The sequence below is a fragment of the Gavia stellata genome, chromosome 10 (assembly GCF_030936135.1).
Source record: "Gavia stellata isolate bGavSte3 chromosome 10, bGavSte3.hap2, whole genome shotgun sequence".
Lineage (NCBI taxonomy): Eukaryota > Metazoa > Chordata > Aves > Gaviiformes > Gaviidae > Gavia > Gavia stellata.
Genome location: NC_082603.1, coordinates 27,315,534 through 27,328,077, shown reverse-complemented (window position 1 = coordinate 27,328,077; position 12,544 = coordinate 27,315,534). Strand labels below are relative to the sequence as shown.

The window sequence follows — 12,544 nt, the reverse complement described above, 5'->3', positions numbered from 1 at the left end:
ATCCTCACAGCCAGCGGTACATATATATAAAATAATGTTTATTTCTACAAGGCTTGTGAATAAGCAAGACATTTTTCATCCATGAAAGGCAGTTTCTGTGTGCATGTGTAAGTTAGCAACAACAACAAAAAGTATGACTGATGATCCCAATGAACATCATCCCAGTGAGATTCAAATAGTCGTAACTTTTGCTTCCGAAAAGAAAGTCTCTTTTTTACCTCACCCTGCAAACTTCTGGGTTTATTGTGGCTATATTTCTCTGCTCTTGACAAAAATATAGACATAATCTTTCCTTTTGTTTCATGTTTATAGAATAGCTATCATCATAGGGCTAGGCATTTATAGATAGAGATTCAACAAAAGGATGTGCTCAGAAAGCACAGTTCAGATTTTACATTGCCTGCAAGATCTACTACCATATGAAAGCAAAGCTAGTTTCTGAAAAAGTGTGGAGAGCTCATTCTTCTTGCCAAATTATGACATTTTTCTTATTCTGTTCTTTTTTCCCAGCTTTGTTGATGCTCTCCACATGACCAATGCTAACAACAGGAGAGACTAGCCTCATGCAGGCAGACTAAAAGTGATTAGACACAAATCGGGACCAACGGTACACTATAAACACACTTCCAAAACAGACAGTATTTTCTCTTTCTCTGCTGAAAATGTTTTGAAAAAAGAATACACTGAAAAAAAACCCTGAAAATAGTTAACTTCTGTGGTAAACTGATATTGGGATCCTACCACATAGATAAAAGATGATCCGGCCACAGTCTTCCCATTCACAGCTAACATTCGATACCCCTAAGGACAGAGCTCTGCAGAGGAGCCCTTGTAGGCATTTTAGGGACTTGCAATAGTGTGAAAGGTTTACTTTTTCTCAAGTGCAAAAGGATTACTGAGGCTATTGTAAATTTGCTTCAAAGAAACAAGAGAAGAGCTTTACAGTTCTGCAGTAATCAGAAGACATGTAAGAAGAGATAGGTAAGTTGTGATGTACTTTAGCATAGCATAGCATCAGGTTTTATTTGATTAATTCTTCCCTACAGCTTGTAATGGATATACACAGTGTGATTTCAGGGCAGAAGTAGCTTCAAAGTACAATTTGAGTATCACAGATCCAAGCTTGCACAGCTGGATCTCAAATATACAAGCCACTTTCAGTTACACAGGAGGAAGGAAAGGGGAAGATTACTATGATCTGAAATGTTAACGCTTCTTTCACATGATTAAGTACATTTACATGTTTTAAACAAACCAGCAGAAGTTGTTTCCAGGGAACAGAAAGAAACAAGTAGGACTCCACACTGTGTGTGGATGTACAATATACTTATGTCCTGCTCCTCACCTGTGGCTTCCTAAAAATAGGGCAAAATCACGTTCGGTGACTTGGACAGAGAACTGGCAGTGTTACAAAGAAAATTACAGGTATTGAAAAAGCTCTCTGCCATTTTCCTCCTGTGGGAGAGGACAAGGGATACAGCACGGAGAGGGGTAGGATCCCCTCTAATAACCACCACCAGGTTTCTTCAAAAATGGAGGCAGCCAAATTTCTCCTGCAGCAGCTGCCCTAGAGGACTATGTAAGGAGAGGGCAGCACATACTGCTGCAGCAGCCCCAGTAGCCCATTTATCAGGAAACATTGCCACAGGCTGTGTTGACATCAGGAGAGAATACCATCCCTGTGATGACCTTGCAAAAGCATTGCTGCAATGCTGGCATAAACCTCCAGCCTCAGGGTCTCTCAGCACCGCTAGCAGTTCTGCCTAAAGCAGAGTCCTTCTCCTTAATCTAGTGATGTCCTCTCTAATCTTACAACTTCTTAGGCAAATCTGTTATTCACCCTTTTTAACGGACTTAGGATGACTTGTAAGGTCTCATCAAGTATTTGCATACAGGTCCAGAGGAGTAAGAGTACACTTTGTTCTGGACTACTATTAAAAAACATTATGCAGATGACCAGAACCTAAAAGGCATCTGGTGGCCACACAAAAGGCAGCCAGGCAATATCACTCCCTTCTATACTAACTGGTCAGCTGGTACAGTCTTGACCATAGTTTCACTCAGGCAGGATCTTGGACTTGCCCGTGCTTGATTTGAAACAGCACGGAGTCTGAATGACCCTCCTCTGAAGACATGAAAGCTTCTTAGTGAAACTTGGCAGCTGAAAAATCTAATCACCTTCATGGGGAGATCACCTAGACCACCTCGGACAAACTCCATAGCTCAGAAAAGTAAAATGGCTATTGTTGGAAGAACTTTCCTAGAATCCACCTGTAGGCCCAATCTTCTGCTCAGGAAAATGGGGACAGGACATGAAGGAACCAGCTGAGCTATACTTGCTGATGCATTAAATCTCTACCACGGGAAGTTTTTAAAAACAGATTAGATGATTGACAGGGAAAGAAATAGCTGACTTTCGGAGAAGGTCTTTCCAAGCACAGGTGATCGATGAGACATCTCACACCACGGCACTATCCAGGAATTAATATGGGAAAGAATAATTTGGGCACAGGAGGGATGAAATGAGGCCAGTGGCTATTACTGCGCGCTAGTGCCAGCCCCCACTCCTAAGTGAGATGGACATTTGGTTGGCATAGTGGAGGTCCATCTGACTAGATGAGACCCCTTCTAAACCTGCTTGTCTAAGGTTCATGAAACCCATCATACAAACCCATATGGCACTTTGAGATTAGGGAAGTTCAGATCCTGGCCAATTTCTATTGTTAAGCTCACAAAACACTAAGATAAATAATGAAAAATGCTTCAGCTGCTATTTATTTAGGGCAGTTTTGCCATGTGACATCAGAAAATATTCCATGTTGGAATTTATTAACATAAAAATGCACTTGGTGAGACTTTGCGATCTATTAAACTTCCAGCTAACTAGACTTTTGTTTATCCAATCGACAGATGGTGTTTTTCTGAACCAGTTATGTTGATTCACAGCACTGAAGTGGTTACTGGAAGAAAGGACCATAAGTTTAATAAGGAGCAGGCCCATACACATGCAACAAATGTGAGCCATATTCCACCAGCTCCAAAAGAAAAAAAGCAGCAGTTTTTAAACCAAATTACCAAAATATTGGCACATTTTTACATGTCCATTATGCATGTTCAAAGCCCCCGGAACAGGAATGCTGTTGGTAAATCAGCTACTTCAGACATATGCACCAAGTTATTGCATTTGGTTGGGATATTCTGCTCCAGTTTAGGAGAAAGACAGTCACGCACAGACTCCTCTCTCAGAAGTGCTGTCCTGGAGGGCTGGTTTAGCTGTTTTGTAATAAAGACTCATCCCACTTACAAAACCCCTCTCAGGCTTCTCATTAATAAATGCCAATGAACATAATATGATACCAAGGTTGTAGAAACCAATGGCAATCTAGAAACCAGCAAAAGAAAACATAGTGAATGACAATAAAGAGTGGAACATTTAGAGGACTCTCGAGCAGCTGAACTCCCAATCATTCTTCAAACATGAAAGAGGTTTGAACTGTTTATGAAATTAGGTGGAGCTTTTGGAACTGCACACTGAACTATGCTGAACAGGAAGAAAGCTCTTTGCTTATTAGACCTCAAGGAGATAATCTATTGTACTAAAGAAACAGCTACAGCCTTTGCTATGCAGCAGGGAGATTACTCCTGTTCAGGTAGATGAGTTGCTTTCAGACCTTTTGTCCACCATCTCTCTGATTTAATTTTAGGAATGGAACAGTAATGTTTTGATTAAGTTGCAGACAGAAGACCTCAAAATGCCAGGATCCACCATACTTGTAGTAGAAGGACGGGAGAGAAGGACCGGCTTCTGCCTCCATGGGCTCAAATCCAGAGTATCTTTGAGAGGATGGGAAAAAGAGCTGAAAAGCATATAATGGAGTGTTAATAGCATTCACCTATCCTATCATTTTGTGTGTATGCATGCATGTGTATATATATATGTATAAATAAACACACTAATATATATAAACACACACACAGATACTCACACCTTCCTAGGTGTGTGCATATGTAATATTATATACATACCCAAACGCAGACTAAACTTTATACAGAGGGAGAATGCATACCAGAGTCTGACACTGGGAAAGGTTTTCTTCAGCGTATTTACACGCCTAGTCTCAGGCAGGATGTGGTCTGTCATTGCAGAGGCCACAGCACAAGGTGAGACTTTGCAAAATGTAATACAAGCTATTAATGCTGGTTGGTCTGCAAAATTCATACCTAGTCCTTAGAAGGGAGGATGTTAGGATTGAGAGGGGATTTTCTTCAAGAGCTAGATTGGTTGTTTCTAGAACGCTGAGACAAAAGACACTGTATTGGACACATGAGGACAAACAGGAAAGGAAATATAAGACTGACTACAGAGACTACATCGTATTGGTGCAATACACAGGGAAAAAAGATGTTAAACTTTAAAATTGTGATAATTCAGCAGTTTCAGTGTGACAGCCTTAAGTAGTAGAGGCTTGTTCCTCTGACAACTGCACGTTTCAAATCATGAATTACACGACTGAACAATGATGTTATATGTGAAAACAACTGCTAACATCAAAATCAATCTTCTGCAGGAAAATCTGTATTTGCTAGACACATCACAGCACAGGTGTCGTGGAAAATAACAAGTCATGGCATGATAGCTAGCAGTGCAACTGCTTTAGGCTTATCGCTTTTTGAGTCCAGGACAGCTAGATATAATGCCACCTGTGCATAAGAGAGCAGAGAAATCTAATTAGGATTCTTATTTGGATCTGAGCAACCTGATCTAACATAGAAGTTAACCCTGCTCAGAGTGAGGGCAGTTGGACCAGAGACTTCATGGAGTCCCTTCCAACCAAAATTATTCTATGATCTGTAGCATGCAGAAAGATTGAATCTCATCCGCCATCTCTGGCAGGAGCAGAAGACACCTTCAGCCTCATTCATGGAAAAAGGAAAACCTGGGTTCTGACTCTTCCTGTTTTGACATAGGACAGCTTTTGGGAGAGTCAGTGGGTCAGAGAGAGTTCCTTATTACAGGAAAGGCATAAGAAATGCAGAGACTGAAATCCACTGGGTGCTTTGAAATTCTTCACAGGAAAAGTACACCATGGCAGAGACAGAGAAATACTGATATGGCATAGGCCAATAATACGATACTTTTTGCAGGAGGAAGGTGAGAGGAGAGGAAGAGACAAAAGGGTAGTAAGCCCTGTAAGGAGCGCGTTCTGATAAAAGTGTTAACGCTTCCCTGCATGAAAATACTGATCCCTCACAAGCTGTTTCCTCTCAGATCTAATAATCTTCTTTACCTGTTGGAAACGCACTGTAATTACAAGTTCCAGTGCCAGCTTCTCATTAACAAAGAAAGGTGCCCTCTATTCCATGGGGTTTTGTTTTGCCTGATTAAAGATATTGTTAAAGCCTCCACAAATATTTTTTGTACCCACACAGACTCCTTATTGAATCTGGCTGTCTTCACTTCCTGTCTTAGTACAACTTACTTGTTAAGTTGTTGCCTCATCGCACCCCTGAAGTGGTTGCCTTTAAGTGGTTGGTGAAATGATTAATATTTATTTAGTAAAGCTCTTTGAAGATGATACATGACATAAGTATCAGTTAACACTGTTATGCTTCCAAAAAACAATACAGCTTTTGTAAGATTAAAAGCCTATTCCCCCATTAGATTTCTTGAAATTTGTTAAAACAAAATAATGTAACCTTCCCTTTGCAGTTTATCCCTCTTATCTCTTCACAGTTTTTAATAGTCAGTATTTCCCATCTGATTACTGCTAATCACATTGTTACACTACTTTTACAGCCTTGGGGTTTATTACAAAGCTTCTCTATTACTCCAGATAGGCACAAAACAGTAGCAGGTAGGGAGCAATATACGTTTTCCAAAGATCAGAACCATTATTTAATGTTTTTGTAAATATTTACTTTAGAAGCAGGCTAAACGTTACTTAAGATTCGTTCTAAACTGCTGTGTTTAAAGGAAAAAAATCACGAGGACATATGGAACTCATCTGAAGGAGAAAAAAATGTTACAATTACACAAAAGAATTAATTTCCCTTGCTGTTACCAAAGAGTTGTCTTCATAAAAGCTTGTGGCATGCTTTTGTATCTTAGGTGGAACATCGTGATACATATCATGTGGTTTGTGGTCTCCTCTTCCTACTGCCTGAAGCTCTGGCTGCTGTTTCCCCAACCTGACTGTCCCACCAAATCGGTACACACCCGCATCGTGCTCCCACTGGGATTTCTGTTCCTGTTCTGCTCTTTTTTTTTTTCCCCCCCTTCTTCTTAGTCATCTTACCCACAAGCGGCATAAATCAAGGCGAGGCTGTGTTTTCACAGCTAGGCAGTTCTTGCAACATCAGAGATGAGTTCAGGGAAACGGCTGGAAAATTTGCTATACCCACACACACACACCTGCCTTTTGGCTAATGGAAGATGAGCACAGTGCCAAAGATGTTTGTTTGTTCTTGCCCTGGGTGCTTTGATATGTATGCCATCGATGAGGGTAATCACCCTACCTCACAACACGGCACCCATGACTGAATAGGGCTTCACATCTCCTTATAGACCTCCCAGGCGTCTTCTCCAGCGCGTGAGAAGTTGGGTCACGTCACTGGAGATGTCCCTAACAGCCTTCTGACCAGGCCCCTCTGTTCTTTCACTACTTAGGAAGAGATTTGGGAAGGAGCTAGAAAAAGGGTGAACCAAGTCAAATCCACTCAGCCAAGCTGGCGCAGCCATGTCATTTTGGAAGTGGCACTTGCTGAACACAAGGACGCAGTTTGGTCCAGCTGTGAACAAATGCAGCAGACCCCCATGCTACAGTGTCATGACAGCATCAAGCCTGTAGCTTTTAAGTGGTTTGTGGCAGCTTAGGGAAAAACAACAGGATACAGTGTTGTGATTGGAATTAGCCGTTGTGGTATCACATCTGCTGGGACATGGGCTCCACAACCCTTCCTGCTCCAGACTTCATTTCAGGGCGGGGACAGCAACTTACAGTGACCACCCAGCAACCTGCATGCTTGAGGCACGTTTGGGAGAAAGGTGGGGCTGCTCAAGAGAGAGACGTGGCGTGGGCACGTGCAGCCAGGCCCTGCCCTCCCCATCCTCACAGCAGCGTTGTGTTGTCACACCGTCACACCGTCAATGCTAGACACCGGCAATGCTAGGGCGGCAAGCTGAGAGGCCCAGTTGTCGCATCCCCCAAGGGCAGATGGGGTGGGGAGCGCACGTGGGAGCTCACTGCCTACAAAGCAGCACATAACTGCCTGATGCCACCCTGTGTCCCAACAGCACAGGGCCATGGGTGACTCCAGGCCACTGGAACCCAGTGCAGCCATGACTCGGTTGTCTCACTGGATCATCCTGTGCCACAGTGCCGGGACACCCTGTGGGCTAAAAAACCTTCTGGCTCTTTTTGTCCCTTTGTGTCTTTCCCTTATCTCAACATCATCCCTCAGGATAGAACAAGAAAATGAAGTATTTCTTTGCAGGAACTAGAAATGCCATGAGGAAAACCAATCCCTTGCTCCTTTGCATGATTTTTACCTGGCTGGAAGATGTGGGAGGACAGGAGAGAGAAGAGGATGAGAGCCTCCGCTTAGGAGCCACTGGTCCCGACACCGCAGTTAGGAGAACTCTCTCCTGCCTCTGGAGGGCAGGAGCAGAGTCCACAGGACGTGCACACCGTGGTTCGAAAGTCCCTTCAGCAGCCCATGTTGCTGCATCAGTAACCACAGCAAGTGGTGTCCCTCTCAGTCTTCACAGGGCTGTTGGGAAGCCACGTTTATAGCCAGCTAGGCCTCAGTCTGCCACGGTCCTTGGCAAAACCCCTGCTGGTTCCACTCTGAGTTTTGCTAGAGCAAGGACCCCACCTCATACTAGTAATTACTGTATTTCATCAAGAAAACTTTGGTAGCTTTGATTCTTCTCAATACAGTGAGGAACTTCCCAATTTTGGAAAGGGTTCGCAGTCGTGGAGGTGGTGAGAGGGTCAGGATTCAGATCCGCTCTGCTGTGCAGACTGCATACAGCAGGCTGGGTGGTGGAGTCACCCAGGGCCACCAACACAGCGGGGCTGGGTGGTGTCCTGCAGGGAGAAGGGGCTACATCCGGCACCCTGACCCCCATCCCTGCCCTGAAGGGATCCAGAGACAAGAGTTCCTGCAGGCAGCAGCAACAGGCATTGTCAGCCTGTCCTCTGCTCCAAAACCTCCCAGCTTTAACAGAGAGCGCCGGCTGCAACAGCCTCCAGAGAAACCTCCAGACCCTCGGGGATCCTGGATGTACTCCTGCCAGCAAGAATCAGCTCAGGTCTTGTTGGAGGAAGGTGCTTCCTCCTGCGGCTTCTCAGTCTGAGTGGAAGCTGCATAGCTAACAGCACAAGCAGGACAGATGCACGTCGTGAAACCACACAGCAAAAGCTTTCCTTCCATCCCCTTGTGAGGCTGAAGAGGCGGGGGACCCCCCTGGGGTGGCCATCGCGGGAAGGATAGCTGAGGCGCAGGGTATGGTGCCTCCAGCGCCAGGCAGGGCCCACGTCCTTGACCTGCTCTCCACCCCACCGCTCAGCGAGGCCTCGCCGCCCCTGGTTTCAGAGGGGCCAGGGGAAGGCGGCGCCCGTGAGGACATGTCGCCTCACGCCTGGGAGCCGCGGAGGGTCAGAGCAGCCGGCGGAGGGCTGAGGGGGAGCGCCTCAGGGCGTCCCCGAAGGAGGCGGCTGCTCTCAGCTCCTTCCCGGGACAAGCCCTGTCAGAGCGATTCTGTGACTTCTTTTGTGCGCGGGAATGTCGAAACTTTTCGATTTTCTGCTTTTAGTGTCGAAAGTGAGGGAAGCGCCACGCAGGTGCCGCCGCGGCTGAAGGGCAGCGGGCGAGGCGGCGCTGGGCGAGGCGGGAACGCCGCCTCCCCTCAGCCGCGGCCGCCGGGCGGCTGCGCTGGGCCGCCATCGCCCCCTGGCGGCGGCCCCTGGCGGCGGCGGGAGGCGCGGGCGGGCCGGGGCGGCTGCGCGAAACTTTCCGCCGGAGCCCGAGTTCGGCCTCCCCGGTGCGGTGTGCGCCGCCGCCCCGCGGAGCAGCGCCCGCCTTTCCCGGGGCGCCGCGGGAGCCCCTCTTGGCCGCCGAATTTAAAAAAAAAATTTTTTTAATATTTTTTTTACTTTTTTATTTTCCGGCTATTCCTCCCCCCCACCTCCCCAACCTCCTCCCGAACCGGCGGGGCGGGAAGGGAGCTTCTCCGGTCTGCAAAATCAAAGCATGGCGGAGGCTGGCGATGAGAACCGTCCTCCCCAAAGCATCCAGCGCCTCTGACAAGCCCGGAGCCAGAGGGGGTGGGGGTGGGAAAGGGCGGGAGGGGGGAGAGCATGGGAGGGAGGGGGCGGCCAGTCCTTCCCCCTGCACTTGTCAGATGCAGATGGGACTGGCAAAGTTTGTTTGAATAAAAAAAAAAAAAAGCCAAAAAAAAAAAAAAAGGGGGAAGAGCAGGAGGAGGGGGAGGGAAAAAAAAAAAAAAAAGATCCTAGAAATCCAAAAAGGCTCATCTGGGAAGGAGAGAGAGGAGAGCGAGAGGAAGCGGGATGCAACTCAACCTGACGCTGATCTGCTTCGTCTTCGGGGGGTTCCTGCCCGACGCCGCGGCCCGGCGGGAGCAGATGGACACGGGGCAGTGCGACCTGCCCCGCTCGGTGAGCCGGGCCGGGCCGGGCCGGGCCGGGGGGCGCGGCCGCTCGGGGATGCGCGGACGGCCGCGGCGCTCCGCGGGAGCCACCGGGGCGCGCGGGGCGGGAGGGGGGGCGGGGGGGCGCGAGAGGAGGGACCCCCCCCCCCTCTGTGCGTGTGCGCGCGGCCCACGCGGACGCGCGTGTCCCCGCAGGTGTGGCGCTGCCCCGCATGTCCCCCGCGAGGGCTGCGGTGTGCCGGCGTGCGCGGGCGCCCGGCGCGGAGGGGGCCCCTCGGCTGGGTGCGGGTCCGGAGGGATGGGGCGGCTGGGTGGGTGCCCGTGGGGGAGAGTAGGGGTCACGGCGGGACTCTGCCCTAGGCGGGCCTCTTCGTGCCCGCGGGCTTTGCTTGCTCCAAGCCCGGCTAGGGCTGGTGCAGGGAGGTGGGGGAGAGGGACCCCCCGAGGGTGGTTTCCCCCCGTGGGCTGCCTCCTGCCCCTCTGCCCCTCTGCCCTCTGACCGGCCCCCACTGTTCTCCCCCCAGCAAGGAGAGCTCAACTCCTTCCTCTGGACCATCCGCCGCGACCCCCCCGCCTATCTCTTCGGCACCATCCATGTGCCCTACACGCGGGTGTGGGACTTCATCCCCGACAACTCCAAGGCCGCCTTCCACGCCAGCTCCAGCGTCTACTTCGAGCTGGACCTCACCGACCCCTACACCATCTCGGGGCTGGCCAGCTGCCAGATGCTGCCCCACGGGGAGAACCTGCAGGACGTGCTGCCCCGGGAGCTGTACCGCCGCCTCAAACGCCACCTGGACTACGTCAGGCTGATGCTGCCCCACTGGATGACCCCGGACCAGCGGGGCAAAGGGCTCTATGCCGACTACCTCTTCAACGCCATCGCCGGCAACTGGGAGCGCAAGAGGCCCGTCTGGGTGATGCTCATGGTGAACTCCTTGACGGAGACGGACGTCCGCTCCAGAGGGGTGCCGGTGCTCGATCTCTACCTCGCCCAGGAGGCCGAGAGGATGAAGAAGACGACGGGTGCGGTGGAGAGGGTGGAGGAGCAGTGTCACCCGCTGAACGGGCTCAACTTCTCCCAGGTAAGGAGGCTCCTGGGCCTCGTGGCTTATCCCAGAGGTCGGGGCCGTTCTTCTCGCATTTCGGTCGGTTTATGGGGGCGAACCCCAAGCCTGTTGCAGCGGGGTGGGTCACTCGCAGGCCTCAGCAGCCTTTGCGTCGGGCTGCCCGTTCTCCATCGCGCCGATCCGTGCTGCCTGCAAAAATCCTGCGATCTGCACAGCGAGTTGATCATGTGTATTATTCATTTGAGAGGCAAATGTCCAGGGTGTGAATGTGTGTGTCCGCTCGCTTGCCACTTGTGAGGGAAACTTCCACGCCTCCCGTCCTGTCCCCGAGCTGGGTAAAAAGTGCTTTTTTTGTTTGTTTGTTTTTAAGTAAAGCAGCTCTGTGGTACTTGTCAGGAAGAGGATGAAGCATGAACAATGAAAAAAAGAAATTTCAACATTGTTCAACTAGATTTAAGTATGTGCAAACTGTTGGTTGTCTTTTTAGTAGTCACTCCGGGTCAAAACAAACTGGCTCACGTTGCCCTCATGTACTGGGGGAAATTAAGTGCGCAGTCTGCATGGATTTTTTTCATTTTAGAACAGGTAAAGTTCAGCAAAAAGAAGAGGATGTAGATTAAGAAACAAAAGTTATTGGTGTAACTGGACTCCAGAATTCTTTCCCTGGATTTAGCTTTAAACAACCACATACTAAGCCCTGCGGTCTATTTCATTTCAGTGGATTAATCAGGAACACAGTCACAGCTATTGACTTTGTTTTGTGAAACTGTTTATATGAAATCAGATTTACTAGAAATTCAGGAAATGAATGTGTGTGGAAGAAAACAAATAATCCAGGGGAAATTTAAGATGGTGTCAGTTACTGCTATGATATTTCGTTTTTAACCTGCTTTTCATCATTAGTTTTGGATCAGCTTATTTCCAGCTTTATCTTACTGTCCTACTTCGAGCAAAAAAATTCTTGGTGATGTGGGAATAAGGATTAAAGGACTGATCTTTGGTGTGATTAAAACGTCCTTACAGTGCCTTCACCCCCTTCTCCCTTGAAGTCTAGCGGGAACTGTTTTAAGAGGAAAAAGTCTGTCTGTCACTAACATTTGGTTCATCTGATATTTCAACTAGAAGTCTAACTCTGCATACAGCCTTCAGAGAAGTGGTTGCATACGCGTTTGGAGGGATTTTCTTGTTTATCACCAAAAATAATTAAAGCCCATCAGGACCTTCGCATTGATTAACACACACGCAAAACAAGGGATTCGTTTTACCCTGTTCTGTTTGAAAGGTTTAAGTGCCTATCCTCTCTGTTGAACCCCTTCTTTAAGGTGAGGTAAAAGTAATTAACCATTGCAGACATCCAACAGCATTTGGTTGTATTAGGTCAAAAATGGCAGTTAGAATCGAGCGCGTGAAAGCGCTTGGTTAAAAATGTACCACTTGGATGCCTTTTAAAGGTGAATCATATTACATTTTTTTTCTTTTTAGAGAGAGAGCGCGACAGAGAAAGGAAAAGGGACAGAGTACAAAACTCACTGCTGCTCTTACCATAATTTTGTTTTTCTCTCATTCTCTAAATTTTAAATAGAAACAAAAATTTCCCCTTCGTTTTGCTACAATAATAATCTAAAAACAGCAATGGTATTACTGCTGTTGGCAAGTAAAGGACAATCATTTATGCAAAAAGTTTGTGCTGATTAAAAAAATACGTTACGTTTTAATTATTACAGAGAATTGACATTGCTGCTAAAATAGAGCAGTGTTCAGGAGGATTTTTCCTAGGTTGAAGCTTTTCTGGGAACAA

General features: G+C 47.9%; 1 protein-coding gene across 1 annotated transcript in view; it reads left to right on the top strand.

Annotated features, from left to right (window-relative positions):
* Positions 1-9,575: 9,575 nt before the first annotated feature.
* The window catches only part of TRABD2B (TraB domain containing 2B), a 293,689-nt gene continuing 290,720 nt past the window's right edge, over positions 9,576-12,544 (top strand). Inside the window, exons 1-2 of the mRNA XM_059822056.1 lie at positions 9,576-9,683; positions 10,201-10,761. Of these exons, the coding sequence (XP_059678039.1) occupies positions 9,576-9,683; positions 10,201-10,761 (669 nt within the window). The remainder of the gene's footprint in view (positions 9,684-10,200; positions 10,762-12,544) is intronic.